Genomic DNA, 19309 nt, shown 5'->3' with positions numbered 1-19309 from the left:
GACAGAATCCCTGTTCTGTTGTGGCTGCCCTGTGTCTCCCATTGTGGGGGGAGCAGTGAGTGTGCACAGTAACTGGCCGGGGTCTGACTGCTGCGGCAGGAGGCATCTGTGTGATGCTGGCTCACTATGGTGGTGTACTTGGGGCACCTGGGCCCTGTCACTCCAGTCCTGCTAGGGTACTGGTGTTGGAGGCAACCTGCAGGAGCCAGGAGAGGAGACAGTCTCCTGGTGGAGCACCTGGAGGAGGCAGGAGCAGCACATAGCTGTGTGGTCCATGTCATAGTGCCTGACCCAGAGCAGGTGTCACAAGCACTTATACTGCCCGGCACTGGGCCTATTGGAGACTGGTTACCTTGGATGGACCATCCACCTGTGCCCAGAGGACTCTAGCCCCCGGGCAGATGCCATGGGTGCCCTTCTGCTGCATTAGCCCTCCCCGGGGCAACATGGTGTCTTATGGATGGGGCTCCCTTCCAGGCAGGTCCATGTGTTTAGCGTCATCATCCAGCCCTTGTGTGAGTGAGGGAGCACCAAGCAGCATCCTGGGACAGAAAGAGCAGACTGGAGGGGCCACAGCGGTCCTACAGTGAGAGCCCAGGGGGCTTCAGCCAGGGCAGACCTACCCATTGATGCACTCTATAGATAGCCTTGAGGACCTACAGGTAGGTGGATGTCTCCTGAGGACACAGGAGGGACCATGTAGGAAGGACAGGCGAGTTCAGGGTGCCTGTCAGGACAGGTGGAGCGAGGAGGTGTGGTGGGATTTGTCATCCGCTGCTGTGCTGTACGTGACGCACTGGAGGGGTCCAATCTTGAAGCATTCGTGTGTGTGTGCACATGCACAGCCACGGATCCCTCTCCACAGCCAACGAAGTGACCCCACCCATCACCCCCTTGCAGGCGACCCTGGTATGCCCCTCTCATCATGGATTAGTGACATTTTCCAGCCATTTATAAGTGAAACTCACTTATAAGTATAGACTCGCAGTCCCCTTGGCATGAGTCTGCAATCGCCCATGTGGTTGTGTGTGTCAGGAGGGCGTTCCTCCATGGCATGGTCAGGCCTCGGCTGGCCCATCTGTCCGCCTGCTGGTGGCCATGGGGCTGTTTCTCATGCTGGCTGTCACAGGCAAAGCTGCTCTGAACATACGTGTGCAGGTCTGTGTACAGACTCGCACTTTCTCTTCAGTGGATTGCCTGGGTGGTACGACAGGCGTTATGTTTAACATTTTAAGAAACTGCTGAACCAAGTTGCACAGTGATGGTGCCAGCCGTGTGTGAGAGCCCCGGAGCCTGCTCCTTGTCAGCTCCGGGTGCAGTTCTGCGGTTGGAGCCCATCGAAGGCAGTAAAGCATCGGCTTCAGCAGATGTAGTCCGCCTTTCCTTGGGACCTAATGACCTCCGGCATCTATTTTAATAGGGCAGATTTTGCTTTGTGGTGAGGAAGATCTGCTCAGACCTTTTGCCCATTTTCTACTGGGATTTGTCTTGTTGAGTCATAGGAGGCATGGAACATTCTAAATGCAAGTCCTATGTCAGGCACATGCTTTCAGAGGGGGTCCCATGGCCTGTGGCTTGTCCCCAGGCAGCTAGCTGGGTGCTGTGGGCTCCCAGGGGGCCTGCTTCTGGCTTCAGAGTCCCCAGGTTCCATTTTGGATAGCCTCTCTTGCCGCATCTTCAGGTTCATTCATCCTTTTTCTGGCTGCATTCACTTGGCTGTTAATCCTACCCAGAGTACTTTTCATTCACAATGTTGTAGTTTCTATGTCCAGAAATTCAGTTTGGATCTTAAAACAAACGTTCTCTGTCTCTCTCGAATGTGCTCAGTATTTCCTCCAGCTTCTGGAACAGATGGGGGATGAGGTTGTGCTGACTTCACGTTGTGTTCTCATTCTGTTATCTGGCCATTTTGGGGGTCTTTTTCAGTCAATTGCTTGACTCTTAGCAATGGAGTACATCTTCCTTCTTCCTTGAAGGCTTGCCATTCCTGACTAGCTGCAAGACCATGTGAGCTATGCCTTTTTTGATGCCATGTGTTTTTGTATGTTTATACCTATTCTTGAGCTGTGTTTCTTGGACTACCTTTGGAAATGATTGATCCTCTTCAGTTCTTGTCCATGTTCTTTGTTTGCTGGAATTATGGGCGCTATTTCATGCAGAGCAAATTCTCCTCACTGCTGATGCAAAACTTCTTATTACTCCTGATACTGTAGGTTAAGTTTTTCCACTCTGGCTCGTGGCAAAGGGACTCCTTTCAGCCCTTCATGAGCCTCGATGACTGTCCCTCTACCCCACCCAGGTGGCTCATCCCACCCATTGTAGTTCCCTTGAACACACACTCTGGCTGGTACTCAGCCAAGGACACCATGGGGCCCTCAGCACATCCACACAGCTCTCTCCTCTTGGGTGCCCTGCCCCCCAACCTCTGGCTTCTCTGGCCTCCTCAGATGCCCAGTGGAGACTCCTCAACTCAGGGTCCCACTGGGCCCCTCCCTGTGGTGCAGACTTACCTTGTCTGCTCCTGTCCCCATAGTCACTTGTGCTTTGTTGTCCCATGTCTAGGATCTTGAAAGCTATCACTCCTCTGATCCAGTGTCCTGTTGTTTCAAGCAGGAGGTAGAATCCTGTCCCTGTTACTCCACCTTGACCAGGGCAGATGGCCCCGATTGGAAGTTCTGTTTTTGAGGACCCTCTGGTTTAAAAGGTGTGCATAGTTAGCAAAACTGAGTGAGCTTTGAAACTGCTTTTATTCCCGCAGACTTGCTTTCTTCAGTGTGTAAAAGCCATGGGCACTTTGGTGGCAGAGAAAGGTGGCCCTTATATTTGGGAGAGCCCTGTTTTCATGTGTTCCTTCGGTGGCCAGCCCAGTGCAGTGTGTGTTTAAGGGGCGGGGTGCACACTGGCTGCTCCTGTGGTCCCACTGAGCTTCCGGCCACATCCCTACCCCCACCCCCGGCCACCAAGTGATCACAGTGCCAAGCCTGGCAGGACAGCCGGACTCCCACCCTGCCACAGCACAGGAGCACCTGCACAAGTCAGGACCGGTGAGTTTCCAGAAGCTCCTGGTGGCCCACACAAAGAGCAAAAGACTTGGATTGTTCCCCACCCAGGTCAGAGGAACAACTCCGAGGGTACTTATCTCCTTTGTGCCTTCTCCGGAGGAATAGACGTCCCTACCCAGGCCAATCAGACGTGGGCCTGGGTGTGAGGAAACAGGACACGGCCTCGGTAGTGGAACACTCCCTCCCTCCCTGCCTGGCAGTCTTGGAGAAGTCACAGCAGTCACCAGTAGTTGTTCTTAGACCTTGCTTTAAGAGTACGCCCCAGCTGGGATGCCTGGGTGGCTCAGTGGTTGAGCGTCTCCCTTCAGCTTAGGTCATGATCCTGGAGTTCTGGGATCAAGTCCCACATTGGGCTCCCCACAGGGAGCTTGCTTCTCCCTCTGCCTGTGTCTCTGCCTCTCTGTGTGTCTCTCATGAGTAAATAAATAAACAAAATCTTAAAAAAAAAAAAAAAAAGTATGCCCCAGCATGCCCCAGCACACTGATGAAGGGTGCCACTAAGTTGGACCACTTAAGCCCAGGTGTTCCTGGGCAGGCCTGTCTCTTGGCTGGAGGCTGGATTCATGTCCAGATTTTAAATGAGTGTGTAGTTCAAAGTGAGGTTTTCGTGGCACGTGGCCCTAAGCCCTGTTTCCGAACTCACACCTTGTATGACCCTAATCTCCCTGTTCTCTGACCTTTACCCCATCCCCTGAGCTACTCTGAAGCAAACTCTGGACATTGTGACAGGAGAGGGCTGCTTTTCCTTAAACAGAGGACATTTTGCTATCATATCAAAGGAGAAGTCCTTTATAACATTAAATATCCAATCCATGTTCATATTTCTCTAGGTTCTTACAACTTTTTTTAGTGTTTGAATTAAAGTAGAATCTGTATGTTGTGGTTTGTTGACACGTTTTATAATTTTCTTTTTATCCTTTTGTTCATTTTTGAAAAAGATTGTTTATTTATTCATGAGAGACACAGAGAGAGTCAGAGATATACACAGAGGGAGAAGCTGCAGAGCTCGATCCTGGGACCCTGGATCATGCCCTGAGCCAAAGGCAGACAGACGCTCAACCGCTGAGCCACCCAGACACCCCTCTCTTTATCTGTATGTTTTGAGATAATTATAAATTTACAAGAAATTGCAAGAACAAACAGTACAGAGAATCCAATGTCCTGTTCAACCAGGCCCTAAGTGGTGGCACCCCACACAGCTTGAGTGTAAGAGGGTGATGTTGTCACAGCGCTGTTCCCTTTTACTCAGCAAGTTAGTCTCTCAGTCTGCAGGCTCTGCTCCTTCTGTTTCCTCCCTATGGTCACATTGAGGAGACCAGGCCACTTCTCTTATGGTATTTCCGTAGGACACAGGTTAGCACAATTCCTCCCCGTGTCCTGTAAGTTGTCAGCTATCCCAAGACACTAATTGGATTGAATTCTTATTTGGGGGTAAGACTCCTCGTGTGTGTGTGTGTGTGTGTGTGTGTGTGTACCTCTAGTTGGAGGCTTGGACTCTCAGGCTATCTGTGACTGGCTTGCACACTCCTGACCACTGCCCAGGATCACTCCTTTGTTAGATGTTACAGAGGCCACATCCCAACCTCTGTTCACTGCTCAGATGGAATACTTCCAGAAAGAAAACCTTCCCCTCTTCCACTGACTGGGCACCTCAACGAGTGGGACAAGCGCTACTTCTTTCCTTTCATTTCATACAGATTTGGTGATTTGCCATCCTCCAGAGAGCAACAATGAAGTGTTTCTGTAAAACATATCATTTGGTTAAGGTTTGAACACCTCTGTGTTTCGACCCATTGGGTCGTTGTCCTTATATTTATGCTTCCACTGCTCCACACGTGGCCAGGGAATGTCTTCAGGCTGGTTCTGAGTCATGGTGACAGTGACCTTCCTGGCCTCAGGCAGCACTGCCATCCTTTCCCACCCATGACTGCAAGATACACACCTGGAATGGGTATTTAGGAGTCTGCCTGGCTGCTACAGGGACAGCTACGTGTAGAGGCTATAGTCTGGACACCAGGCATGCTCTCTACTTCTGAGCCAGTCTTCTTTCTTGGCCATCTCAGTGGACAGAGGTAGAAAAGGTGGGAATGTAGAGGACGCATGTGTCCTTACAGGTACTTCACGTACAGGTCCAGAACCTCCCCTTCATCTATGTCTCCAAACCATGAAGCGTGTTCTCAGCCATACCAACCCCCTGTGCCTAGACCTTGACAACCATACCAACAAGACAAACACAGAAAGTAGAAACCTCACGTGTGGAAGGTTGTGGAGGGTGGACCCTCGTGCACCATCCATTTAGAGGGGATGGAAGCTGGTGCAGCTGCTCTGGAAAACAGTGTGGTGGTTCCTCAAAAAATTGAGAATGGAATGACTGTATGATCCAGGAATTCCCCTTGTAGGTGTTTACCCAGATTCGAGAGCAGGGCCGGGAGTGGAAGCTCCACACCCATGTTCACAGCAGCCGATACATGGGACCCACCCAAGTGTCCATCGACAGACAAGGGGATAAATGTGGGCCATCCACACGCTGGACAGTCACTCAGCCTGAACAAGGAGGGACGTGCTGACACCTGCCACAGCATGGGTGGACCTGGGGGACGTGATGCTGAGTGACACGGGCCAGACACCAAGGGACACATCCTGCAGGATTCTACCCACCTGAGGTTCCTAGAGTCTTCAGATTCACAGGGACAGAGCGTGGAAGGTGGTCACAGGGCCAGGGGAGGGATAGGGGTTAGTGTCTCCTGGGGACAGAGAATGGACAGTGGTCACAGGGCCAGGGGAGAGATGAAGCCAGTGTCTCAGGAGGACAGAGTCTCCATTTGAGACAATGGACAGTCCTGGAGACGGATGGTGGGGACGGCTGCACCAATAGTGTGAATGTGTATAGTGGCCCTGAGCTGTGGCTTAGAGACGGTGAAGATGGTACATTTATGTCTATTTTGCCACAATAAAAAAGAAGATTATTAAGAAATGTTGATGTTTTAAATAAATTCAAAATGGATGAAAGATATAAATGTGAGACAAGAATCTACCACAATCCTAGAGGAAAGCACAAGCAGCCTCCTTGACCTTGTAGCAGCTTCTTACCAGACACGTCCCTGGCGGCAAGGGAAACAAAAGCAAAAATGAACTACTGGGATTTCATCAAGATTAAAGCTTCTGCATAGTAAAGGAAACAATCAACAAAGCTAGAAGTCTACGGGATGGGAGAAGATATTTGCAAATGATATACCTGATAAAGGGTTAGTATGTAGAATCTATAACTTACCAAACACCCAAAACACAAATAATCTCGCTAAATAAATGGGCAGAAGACATGAACAGACACTTTCCCAAAAACGACATCCAGGTGGCCAACAAACGTGAAAAAATGCTCCACATCACTTGGCATCAGGGAAATACAAATCAAAACCACAGTGAGATCCCACCTCACAACAGTCAGAATGGCTAAAATGAACAAGTCAGGAAACAACAGATGTTGGCGAGGATGCAGAGAAAGGGGAATCCCCTGACTCTGGTGGGAATGCAAGCTGGTGCAGCCACTCTGGAAAACAGTATGGAGGGTCCTCAAAAAGTTAAAATGCAGCACCTGGGTGACTCATTCGGTTAAGCATCTGCTCTAGGCTCAAGTCATGATCTCATCAGGGTCCTGAGATCAAGCCTGACGTTGGTCTCCCTGCTCTGCGGGGACTCTGCTTCTCCCTCTCCCTCTGCCTGCTGCTCCCCCTGCTTGTGTGCTCATTTGTTCTCTGTGTCAAATGAATAAACAAAAAATCTTAAAAAAAAAAAAAAAAAAAAACAAAGGTTGGAGCTCCTGGGTAGTTCAGTGGTTGAGTGTCTGCCTTCAGCTCAGGATGTAATCCTGGGGTTCTGGGATCAAGTCTGGCATTAGACTCCCCACAGGGAGCCTGCCTATCCCTCTGCCTGTGTCTCTGCCTTTCTATGTGTCTCTCATGAATAAATAAATAAAATCTTAAAAAAAAAAGTTAAAAATAGAGCTGCCCTAGGACCCAGCAGTTGCACTAGTGAGTTTACCCAAAGGATACAAAAATGAAAGTTTGAAGGGGCACCTGCACCCCAGTGTTTATAGCAGCATTATCAACAATAGCTAAACTCTAGAAACAGCCCAGGTGACTACTGACTGATGAATGGATATAGAAGTTGTGGTATATGTATATAGAATGGAATATTACTCAGACCATGAGAAAGAATGAAATCTTGCCATTTACAACAACGTGGATGGAACTAGAGGGTATTATGCTAAGTGAAGTACATCAGTCAGAGAAAAATGCTAGGTGATCTCACTCATATACAGAATGTAAGAAACAAAACAGATGAACATAGGGGAAGCAAAAAAGAGAAGGAAACCATGAAAACCATGAAAGGCTCCGAAGGATAGAGAACAGACAGGGAGGGTGGAGGGAGCTGGGGGAGGGATGGGATGGGAGATGGCGGTTAGGGAGGGCATGTGTAGTGCTGAGCACTGGATGTGGTGTGCAGGTGACGACGGATCACTGAATTCTGCTCCAGAAACCAGTATTGCACTGTATGCTAACTAGAATTTAAATAAAAATTTGGAAGAAAAAAATAAAAATTTTTTTAAATGTTGAGGTTTTTCTGCAGTTACCTTTGCAAAGTCCCCAGTCCCATGGTCTTCTGGCTGTTGCCCTTTGGTTTCCTCCTGTGAGAAGTCTTGAATATTGCTCCCCTTCCTCCTACACTTGATTTGGAATGATATTTGTTGTTCCTGTTCAATGTTGCTTCTCAAGGTAGAATATCCTTGGTGCTCACAGGTCATCCACGGATGTTCTTAGCACTTTGGCTGTGTCGGAAGTGCCTGGGGAGCTGCTTTACCTACATGCCTGCTTCACTGTAGCGCATCCAGGCCAGTAGGGCTGGGAGGACGCGAGAGCAGCCATTTCGGGTGGGCTCCCAGTTGCTGTTACTGCTATGCTGGAAACAGCTTGAGAAGCAGTGATGTAAATGCAAAGAGGCCTGGTGGTCACCATGGGGCCTGAGCTCCTTATCTGCACCTACTCGCAGGCTTGTTCACCTCTGCGCTGTGTGCAGCCAGGTGATTCTTGGCGGGGGATGGGGAGGTGGGCGGGGGGCGCAGCCCTGGCCTCTGCCCATGTCTCCAGATATTACCAAACATTCCCCAGGGCAGTATCATCCCTAGTTAAGAACTTACACTTGAAAGACACTTTGGGTAAATATGGAGTCTTTGGCTCACGTTTTCTGTCCTTGTGCCTCATTGACCACACATGGCTATGTCAGCTCAGACCGCCAGAACAGAAGAGCACAGAGAGGCGCCTCAGCACGCCTTTATTCTCACGGTTCTGCAATCTGATGTCAGGGTCCTGGCTAACTGGGATGTTGGTGGGCTGGGGATGGAGATCCCTTTCTCCCCTTTTAGGGTCCCTGATCCCATCGTGGGTCCACCCTTGTGACCTCATCTGCCCCTAATCACCTCCCAGAGGCCACATGTTCAGACACCCTCCCCCTGGCAGGTAGGACCTCTGGAAGGACTGGGAATGGGCACACATGCTGTTGGTAACAGCAGCTTTCCAGCAGAAAGAGTCATTGAGAGTCTGATGAAAATCAGTTTCCCTCTCAAGCTAGTCTTTTTGTGGAAGGGTTTTTAGTATCTTTGGTCCAGTGATTTGATTGTACTTCCATGTGGGTGGTTCTGCTCCAACACGCACTGGTTCAGTGCGTGGTGTCCAGTCTTTCTCCGGTTTCCCTACTGCTTTCCCTAAAATGCTCTTTCTTCCTTCATAAAAACTTTCAGTGTTTTTTAAATTGGTGTATAGTTTACAGACTGTCTAATGCCCATATCTCAAGTGTCCAGGTCGCTGAGTCTTGACATATGTGAAACACCCTGTGCTTTACCACCCCAAGCCCAGAAAGTTCCGTCCTCTCCGTTTCCCTGCTGCCTCCCCTCCCAAGAAGATTTTTTTGTCGAAGATTAACCTCACCTTTTCTAGAACTTCATGTAAATGGAACTGTGCGGACCTGCTATTTTCTTTCTGGCATTTTGTTTCTCATCCTGCTGTCTGTGAGGTGGAGCATACGACGAGTCTTATTAGTGATGTTAGGCGTTGGGCCGCTGAGTGGTATTTGTCATAGGAATAGCCCATAACCAGTCTGTCCTTCTGTCGATGGACCTTGGGGTTGTTGGCAGTATTTGGCTATTGTAGTAATGCTGCTGTGAGCATTCTTGTGTCCTTTGTGAGGATGCGTGTTTCGTTTCTCATAGGCAAACACTTAGGCATGGACTTACTGGTTTAGAGCATACATGACACATTCACTTTATGACAAGCTGCCAGCCATTCTCTTGAGTAGTTGTGCTGTTCTCTATCTCATCAGTGGTGTGTCAGTTTTCTTGCTCTGCCTTCTTATTGACGCTTGGGTTCTTTCTGTGTTTAATTTTAGCCAGCGTAGTGGAGTCTCATCAGTGATGGACCTGTGCTGCATTTCTCCTACTGACCAGTGATGCTGAGCACTTTCTCTTGTATTTATCTGCTATACCAGTAGCTTCCCTGGTAGAGTGTGCTGTGTGCTGGTCTTTTGCCCCATGGGGCTTTAACAAAGGACCCTGAGGTTGAGATCAAGACTTGGATGCTTAACCGACTGAGCCACCTGGGGGCCTTGGTCTTTTGTCCTTTTTAAAAATTGGGTTGTCTTATTACTGAATTGTTATACTGCTTTATAGAGTCCACATATCTGGCTTTTGCCAGGTATATGTATTATGAATATTTTCTCCCAGTCTGTAGCTTGCCTGTTCATTTTTCTCAATAGTATTTTGAATAGGAGTGTGGGAGGGTGGGTGTTAAATTTTAATGAAATGTTATCAACTCTTCTTTTATGGTTAGTGCTTCATGTGTCCTAAGACATTTTTGCCTACCTTGAGGGCAGCACACGTCTTCTCTGCTGTTAGAAGCATCGTGATTCTGCTTTCACCTTGAGGTCTCTTGTCCATCCTGAATTACCTGTTGTCTGTGCTGTGAGGTAGGGGTTGAGTTTTGTTGTTGTTTTTCTTTGTTCTCCAATTTAGTAGCAGTGTTTATTCAAGAGACTTTCCCTTTCCATGGAATTGACTTACCATCTGTGTTGAGGTCCAATTGACCATGTAAGTGTGGAACTATTCCTGAACTTACTGTTTTACTTACATGGATATAGCTGTTCTTATTGTTAGTAACACAATTTCTTGAATACTATAGGTTTAAAGTAAGTCTTGAAATTAGCAAGTCTTGCAATGTGGTTCTTCTTTTGTAAGGATCATTTAATTATTATGAGGCATTTTGCATTCTCATATACATTTCAGGATTACCCTGTCAATTTCTACGTGCACATTCTGCTGGGATTGTGATAGGCTTGTGCTTTATCTTTGTCCGGTTGGGAAAATTGACATTCCCAACAGCATCGAGGTTTCTAATCTAGGCTGAGGGTAGATATCTTTATTTATTTCTGTCTTTAATTTTTCTCATTAACGCTTTGTGCTTTTTCCAGTGAGAGGCTCCATATGCTTTTGATGAAATCTGTTCCTCAACTTTAAAAGTTCTGTTGTAAATAACAGTTTATTTTTAAAGATTTTATTTATTAGAGAGCATGAGCGGGGCCGGGAGTAGGGGGGAGTGGTGGAAGGAGAGGGAAAAGCAGACTCCTTGCTGAGCAGGGAGTCGGATGTGGGGGATCATGATCTGAGCCGAAGGCAGGTGCTTGACTGACTGAGCCACCCAGGCTCCCTGACTAAATAAAAGTTTTATAACTTGTGTTTTCTATTTGTTTGTTGCTAGTATATAGGAATAAAATGAATTTTTGTATATTGACCTTGCATCCTGTGATGTTGCTAAATTTACTTATCAGCTATAGCAGACTTTTTGTGCATTTCTAGACCTTTTGGTATATATAGCCATATTATTTCCCAAACAAGATATCCTTTTCCTTCCTGATATTTATACGTTTTATTTCTTACTTTGCCTCATTACCCCAGCTGAGACTCTCAGTGCAGTGCTGAATAGAAATACTGAGAGCAAACATCCCTGCCTGATCCCTGATCTTAAGGGAAGGATGTATAGGCTTTCAGCTGAACATTGGATATTAACTTTAGATTTTCTTTAGAAAAGATATTATTTATTTATTTGAGAGAGAGAGGGAGGGAGGGAGGGGAGAGAGAATCTGAAGCCAACTCTGCACTGAGCACAGAGGCGGACATGGAGCTCGATCCCACAACCACCAGATGGTGACCTGAACTGAAAGGAAGAGTCGGATGCCCTACCATTGAGCCACCCAAATGCCCTGCTATTATTTCATCTGTATATTTGGCAGAGTTCACTCATAAAGTCACCTGCATTTGGCATTTCCTTATAGAAAGTTTTTTTTTTATTACAAATCCAAATTTTCTATTCTTGTGTCAGTTTTGGTAACTTATGTTTATAAAAGAAATTGTCTCAGAGACACCTGGGTTGCTCAGTGGTTTGGCACCTGCCTTTGGCCCAGAGTGTGATCTTGGAGCCCTGGGATTGAGTTCCACATCAGGCTCCCTACATGGGGCCTGCTTCTGTCTCTGCCTTTCTTTCTGTGTCTCTCATGAATAAATAAAATCTTTAAAAAAAAAAAGGAAACTGTCTCATTTCTGCTGGCATTCGGTGGTTCACAGCAGTCCCAGTGGTGTGGGACTCAACAGCATTCCCTCATATCCTTCCAGCATCTCTCGGCTCGTCAGCACGTCCTGTTCCGTGGCTGCCATGGGCCATCTGCACCCCCACACCCTCCCCTTTTTACATCAGTCTGGCTGAGAAATTTATCAGTTCTCTTAAGCTTCTGAAGTTACCTTTGTGTTTAGTTAATTTTTCATTATTTGTCTGTTTTGTTTAATAGATTTCTATTATGATGTCCTTTCTGTTTCCTTTGGGTTTAATATGCCTTTTTTCTAGCTTCTCAAGGTGGCTGTGTAGGTCATTGATTTTAAGCCTTTTTTTTAATGGTTTTTTATTTATTCATGAGACATACAGAGAGAGGCAGAGACATAGGTAGAGGGAGAAGCAGGTTCCCTACAGGGAGCCCTATGTGGGATTCCATCCCAGGACCTGGGGATTGTACCCTGAGCCAAAGGCAGATAGATGCTCAACCACTGAGCCACTCAGGGGTCCCTAAGCCTTTTCTTGTAACATAAGTGTTTATAGTTCTAAATTTTCCCCAAGCCCTGCTTTTTAGCTGTGTTCTATAAACTTTAATGTTAAATTTTTATTACAAACTTCTCTATTTCACTCTTTAATCGGCTAAGTATATCCCATATAATTTCATTCTAGATATTCTATTTTTCAATTCTAGAAATTTCTGTTTTTTGGTATGTCTGTGTCTCTTTTGAGAATTCCAGTCCTTTTGCTCATTATGTTCATTCTTTCCTGTAAATCCTTGAATTGTTTAATGTATTTATTGTTGTAGTTTCAAAGTCTTTGTGACTTCCAGCGTCTTTATTGTGTCTGGGTCTATTTCTGTTGACTCTTACTTTTCCTGGTTATGGGTAACATTTTTTGTTCCTTCACATACCTGTGCGCGTGCGCACATTAGGTACTGTGGTGGCAAGTGCTTTTAAAGCCCTGGGTTTCTTTGTCCTTCCTGAAAGAGTGCTGTGGTTATTTGAGGATGCAGTTCATTGGCTGTTGGTTCAGCAGAAACCCTTTGAGGCTTGCTGGAGCTTGATGAGGGCAGGTCTAGAGAAACCTTCCTGTGGGGCTGCCGTAGCCAGCCGAGGCCCTGGGGAGCCTCAACGGAGTGCACGCAGGGTCTCCTGTGGGAGTGGGGATGTCTGTCTTCTCCCCTCACGACCTCCAGAGCACCCCATGAGCTTATGGTTCCCCATAACTGCTCTTTGCCAGGCCCCATGGAGGGGCTCTGTGAGTCTTCTGCCGAGTGGCCAGCCAGAGGCTTAACTGGTTTTCAGTCCCTTCTTCCTGGAGTCCCTTCTCTAGGCAGCGCAGCCCATCTGGCACCCTGCCCTGCACGTGACAGCAGCCCCAGTTTCAATCCTTGCCTCCATCTAAGACTTCAAGGCCTTTGTGGGCTTCACCTGCCTGTACCCCAGCCTCCAGCCGGCACTGATCGCTGCTCACCCTTGGGCCCCCTACTCTCAGGCACTGTCCTGGGCCGCCAGCAAGTTGTCTAGTTAGTACCTGAAACCTGCTGTTTTGTATATTTCACCCAGTTTGTAGCGGCTGGTGGTGGAGGTCAGCCTGGGACTTGTCACCCCACTGTCATGCAAGTGAATGTCTCTTTGTTCTTTTTTTTTATTTAAAAACACTTTTTCCATCCTTATTTCCTGCCAGTTGGCCTTGTGCTCCTTCTGGGTTAGCCTGCATTTCAGGGGCTCTCGTTTCTCATTCCTATTTTGAGTTCTTTTGCCTCTCCAAATCCTCTTTTAAGTCACTTTATTCCTTAGATTGCCTAATTTGTTGGGTTACAGGTTTCATCTGTTTTGTGTGTGTATCTTTCTGGGGTGTTTGGTTGTTAGTGGGGTGCTCATTCTGTCTTACTCTCTTCTATCTCATTGGACTCGGCCACAAAGCTTTTCCCATTTGCTTTTAAATGAAGCTTGCACTTTCCTGTACCACTAATAAGAATACTGGGCCCCTTGGTTTTGCTGCCTTTACAGGGCAGAGCTCCCTCTGCCGTGGTTTTGTTTTAAAGATTTTATTTATTTATTCATGAGAGACACAGAGAGAGAGGCAGAGAGGGAAGCAGGCTCCATAACTCGATCCCGGGGCTGCGGGATCAGGCCCTGGGCTGAAGGTGGCGCTAAACCACTGGGCCACCCGGGCTGCCGTGATTTTGACTAAGTGATACAGAACCTTGTGGCTCCTCAGAGGTGTCTCCTTGTTGGAGCAGGAGGTTATAGATAAGCCAGGGGAGGAGGCTGGGGTGATCCATGGGTGACGGATCTGTCTGGGGCATTGGGACGAACATGTGCACAACATTATGCAGATGGCGCGCAGAGATGGTGATTTAGGTATGTAGGTGAGCGCACGCACGTCTCCCTGCTCTGTCAGCAAAGAGGACCTAAGAAAGTACCACCCAGCAGCTGGGTGTCAGGTTTTTGTCTTCTCCAATACAAGGGACCAGGGCTTCTGGAGAAGTGACTGGTTCTGATGCCAGGGAAGGCAGTGGAACAAGGTGAGCCTGGAGTATTCTTCTAGTGCTCCACTGCAGCCCCCACACATTGTGTCCTCCCCTCCTGGAGCCTCCACACCCACCTGCCCGGGTGTGGCCTTCTGGTTAGTGGCTCTACCCTGGGCAGGCAGCAAGCGAGTGGAGTGCCTCAGGTCATGCTGACTCCAGGGTGGCCACGGGAGCACTGTTCTGCCAGGGAGGAGGGGCCCTTTTTGCGCTGCCTCACAGGTGGCTGGAAGTGTCACCAGCTGTGCTGGGCAGAGGCTGCCCTTTGCTGTTGCATGTTAATCTGTCCTTTCAGTGTCTTTGGGGTTGCCCCTGCAGAGTTGGGTTGAACTTGGCCAGATGAGAAGGTCAGCAGGGTGCTTTGTGGGATGTGGCCTTGGAGAGTGGAGGCCAGAGCTGAGCCTGGGCATCTGGGTGCAGCGGCCTGGCAGACCTCTGGCTGTGCTCTGGGCTGGGTGGGGCTTCTCAGTGAGCGTGGGGACAGGCTGTCACTGTCCCTGTGGCCAGAACTAAAACCAGGACTGAGCAGAGCACCATCCTCTTTCAGACCTTTGATTTCTCAGTACTTTGTGGCCTCCTGTGTCTTAGAACAGCTGCAAAGAAGGCTTGGGCACTCAGCTTCTTGCACCCCCACTGGGAGTTCTGGATATTTCTATCGAGGTCTGCCTTCCAGGAGCAGTCTCTGCCCCGTGCCAACTCGTTGCCTGCTCTGGACGTCCTGGGAGCCAGCCAGCCTTCTCTTTCCAAGGCTGTACGAGTGTAGGTGTGCTGCAAGCCCATGCCCATGCCCTGCAGGTGTGTGGCCAGCCCAGGTAGCCCCCCACCCCACCCCCGCCCCTGCCCCTGCTGGTCTCTTGTGTCAGCTGGGCTGGGCTCAGGCGGGGTTGGGGGGGGGCATTGGCCCCGGAGCTCCTGGGGGCAGAGCTGCTGCCTTCTGTGTCAGAGGGGCCACGTGGTACCACCCTGGGGCCTCGCTGATGGGTCCTGCCCAAGGGTTGTCTCCTCAGCAGTGGCCTTACCCCACACAGCGCCCGTGAGGCGCCACTTTGAAAAGGCGATTGAGACACTCCCTCATTTAACCAGACTTGGCCAGCCTTCGCCTGTAAAAGGAGCAGCTGTTTTTTTCTGCCAGGCCAGAGCCCTTCTTTCACTCCCTGCCTGTCCTCATTGGCTGGTCTCCTTGGGGGGAGGAGAGAGGGAGGGAGGGAGGAGGGAGCGGCAGTCCAGTGCCGTGGCTCCCACTTTCCCTCCCCGTTTCTGCGCTGCCCCACCATGCTTGGAGATCACAGCAGCCTCCCCACAGACCGAGCTCTGCTCACCCAGCCCCCCAAAACTGGACTCAGCTGCAAAATGGTGCTTCAGGCTGTTGGCAAAGTGCTCAGGTGAATGGGGCAGGGGGTGGTGGGGACTGTCTCACTGTCCCTAGCCCTGCCCAGGGGTCAGCTTGGGGAGGAGTGCTGTGATTGCTACTCTCCCAACAAAGGTCCTGGCTGTATGCAGCTGCTGGCAGGGCGGGGGCCGGGGGAGGGGGGGCTTGATTCGGTCAGGAACTTTGGAGTCAGGTTTTCCCTAAATGCCGGTACTTCCTGTTGCTTATGGGAGGAAGCTCGCCCCTGGAGGGTCTGGTTGAAAAGGCGGCCCAGCAGTGACCCATCTCCCATGGCGGTCCTGCCTTGCCCTCTCCCGTGCCTGCCAGACTGGCAGGGTGTCTGTCCCGTTGTCCCCGGCTGGACAACCGGAAGCTCTCCGTGAGTAGCCTTGTCCAGAGACCTGACGTGGGCTGCAGCTGTCTGCTCAAGGAGGTGCGGGTTGCCAGGAAAGTCATTTCTGACAGCTTTTTAAGTTTCTTTTTCTGACCTGCAGAGGGGTCTAGAGAAACTCACTCCGGGGCCATTTCTGTGTCTGAGAAGAAGCCATGTCAGGTGCTGGGCAGAGCGTGTGGCCTACTGGTGGGAGGGTGCAGGCGTGGGATCAGCTGGCGGCAGCAGTGGGCCGAGCTGGCCGTTAGAGGTGGGCAGGCCTGCTCAGAGCTGTGGGGCTGTGCAGGGCTTAGAAGTGCGGCCAGAGTCAGCATCCCGAGTGTCCCAGCTAGATTGATATGATATCTCACATTCACCTGAGACTTTAGTAGGTCATCATTTTAAAAATGAGAGTAAATGTCTCTTGCTTTTCCAATTCTGTGTTTAAGTGTAACCGAGCTGAGCAGGCCTCTTGCCGGGGGTCTGACAGGTAGCCCAGCCCAGCTGGTGGTGGCTGGCATGGAGGGACCGAGTGCATGTCTGTGCCACCCACCATCTGTGGGCACCTCTGGTTTCTGCCCCTCTCTCCCACAGGGCCCTTCCCCACATCCGGCCACCTGTGTGCCACACGGGGAATTCCGAGCAGAGAGCCAAGCTGTTAGCTGGCCCAAGCTGGCCTTTTATAATGCTAAGGTGTGAGATCTGGAAATGTGGACAAGCTGAGGGTGCTCCCCTCCAGGTCTTTGGTTCACATCAGGGACAAGACCATCACTGGCAATGTGGAGGGCATGGTGGGTGCCTGCATGGGCATGTGCACGCCTGTGTGCATGTGCATGGTGGGAGGGGGCTCTGCAGAAGACAGAGGCTAGCCTGCCCTGGCCGGGCAGCAGCATGCTGCTGTGGGAGACTAGAGGCCCAGGCCCTTCTTATTGGGGAGATCTGAGAGGACTTCACGGTGGAGGTGACTTTGCAGCCCAGGTCACAGGAAGAGTACTTACTCTGCCAATGGAAAAGTGAATGTAAAATTTGTACTCTGAGCAAACACTGTGGCTTGGGTTCTTGGTCAGACCGCATGCAGCAGCACCTGACTCACGTGGACGTTCAGTCAGTGATGTCTGTGTACCTTTCTCAGTCTTCTGTGGCTTTTTCCATCTTGGTGGCTCTCGTTTTGTAGGGGACACAAAGGTTTGTGAAAGCGTGCATTGTTTGGGGGTGTTAACTGCCAGGCAGTTAAACCAAGAAGGAAAATAACCTGTGCGTCCCTCTCCACAGTACCTGGCCAGTTGTAGCCCATGGGGATTTGATGGGAGTCCCCGGGGGGATCTTCCCAGCGTTTGGTTTCCAAAGCTCTGTGACAGGAAGGAGTATAGTGACACCAGGGCACCAGGAGCGGCAAGAACGCAATATATGCAGGGCACCTCACATATCAGAAGTGGTTTTCAGACCCGCCGCATCAGAAACTTGGGGTTGGGAGTGGTGCTAAGCCCTAGGGTTTTCACTCTGGGGTTGAGGTAGATGTCTGACCCTGCTGGTGGGCCATCTGGGGTGACAGTGCTGTCAGTGCCATCCCTGTGGAACCCGTGCCCTCATCACTGTCCTGGGAAGGTCAGGAGGAGCCTGGACTTGGGGCCCTGTTGCCCCCTGGGGAGTAGGGAGTCCTGTGCACGTAACCTAGAGGCTGCTCTTGATCCCCAAAGAGCTGCTCTTGGCAAGCCTGGGCTTGGGAGTTCCCTGTTAGTAGGGAGTGATGGGCTGCACCCAGGAAGGTGGGCACCCTGCTCCTGCTTTCTCAGTCCTCAGATGCCCTCCCCACAGGTCCTTCCCTTCTCAGACCACCACCACCAGCACAGGCTCTGTTTCTGTGACGCACTTTCTGTGGGGCCTCTATGCCCGTGGGTCTGCCGTCCATGCATCCATCCATAGGGTCCTCGTAACCTGGCATTTTGCTCTCCATCTCATAGAGCTACCTCCTGCAGGGTCAGGGTCTCACGCTTCTGTCGACTTCCCACGGGGGCCTTCTTCCATCTGCTCGGCCTCCATTCCAGCCAGAACCTCAGCTGTTCTGGGATGCCAGCATCCAGGGAGCACCGCCGGAGTCAGGTTGGGGGACAGCAGACTGAGCAGGGCTCTGAGGAAAGACCGGGGTCTCCACCTGTCCTGCCCATCTCTTCTCCTGGCTCAGCACCTGCTTGCTGCGTACACCTGGCCTCACTCTGTGCCTGGGAGCCAGCGTCCCCTTGCCCCAGCATGGCTTAGGCTGTAAGGAGGCATCCCATGTTCCAAACCTGACATGTACTTACAGCTCCTAGATGGTGGGGCTGTGCCAGCGGGGGCATTACTGCATCTGCCCATGGGGGCCAGCCCTTGGGGTTGAGCTGACTGCTCACCACATCAGCATGGGCAGTGCTCCCTCAGCTGCAGCCCATCCGCAGGTGCTCCTGGGCAATGGATCCCTTGCAGTGTGTCTGCATCCTTAGGGGAGACACCTCTCCTGTGGCCGACAGACCCTTCCCAGTCTGTGGGGCGGGCATCACTCCTACACACTTGGATCACCTTGCTCAGTGTGGATATATTACGTGTCCATGCCAGCTCACACTGAGGGGCCTTCTTGGTGGGACTGTGGTGTAACGTTGGATGGGAAGTGTGTCAGGCCAAGCCGTGGGCAGAGGGACCCTGCTGGGCCTATGCGCAGAGTATGGCTACTCCTGCGGTGGTGGTAAGGTGTGGGGGTGGGGGTGGGGCAAGCAAGGGGTGAGGCTACTGGGTGGGCACCCACCAATGTGAGAGATAGTACAAAAGTGCTATCGGTGGAGCCTGGGCCCCTCCCAAATGAATGGCCCAGCCTTGAAGCCCACCTGGTAGACCAGGAGCAGTATATAGGAACTTTTGGGGTTCTCTGCATGTGTCTGTGGCCATACTCCTCCCTGAAGTGCCAGCAGGCCCTGTGGCACGCCAAAGCCTTGTGTCCACCTTCGGGTCCCTTCAGAGCAACTCCATGCCTGGGATTCAGCCTATCGCTGCTACTGTGGGGGTTCCAGTGAGCAGTAAGGGGGAGAGCCAGAGAGGAGGAACCCAGCTGTGTGGCTCCCCTGCAGACCTCTAGGCCTTGCCTGAGTAGAGTCTACTCCAGAGCTCAGCGCCTGTGGAGCGGGGGACACAGGGTCTTGTTTTCTCCACCTGTGTGGCCACAGGGACAGGTGTCACATAGCCTGTTCACCTTGAAGCCACAAGGTGTTTTCTGAAATCTCAGGTCCACTGCTGCTGGCAGCAGAGGAATGGGGCTGGGCCAGGGCCAGGGCCAATTTTGCCACCCAGGGGGGCCAAATG

At 50.6% G+C, this 19309-nt stretch overlaps 1 protein-coding gene across 5 annotated transcripts in view; it reads left to right on the top strand.

Annotated features, from left to right (window-relative positions):
- Nucleotides 1–19309, top strand: part of MOB2 (MOB kinase activator 2) — a 78329-nt gene that overhangs the window by 45208 nt on the left and 13812 nt on the right. Inside the window, exon 1 of one of the 5 annotated variants that reach the window (XM_038563553.1) lies at nucleotides 15468–15625. The exons of the other annotated variants lie outside the window; for them this stretch is intronic. Within the exon in view, the coding sequence (XP_038419481.1) occupies nucleotides 15516–15625 (110 nt within the window). The 5' untranslated portion in view covers nucleotides 15468–15515. Of the gene's footprint in view, nucleotides 1–15467; nucleotides 15626–19309 lie in introns of those variants that run through there. 5 annotated transcript variants of the gene reach the window in all.

This window comes from Canis lupus, chromosome 18 (assembly GCF_011100685.1).
Source record: "Canis lupus familiaris isolate Mischka breed German Shepherd chromosome 18, alternate assembly UU_Cfam_GSD_1.0, whole genome shotgun sequence".
NCBI classification, from domain to species: Eukaryota; Metazoa; Chordata; class Mammalia; order Carnivora; family Canidae; genus Canis; species Canis lupus.
Note: the sequence above shows the minus strand (reverse complement) of the source record. Positions and strands in the feature narration are given on the sequence as shown.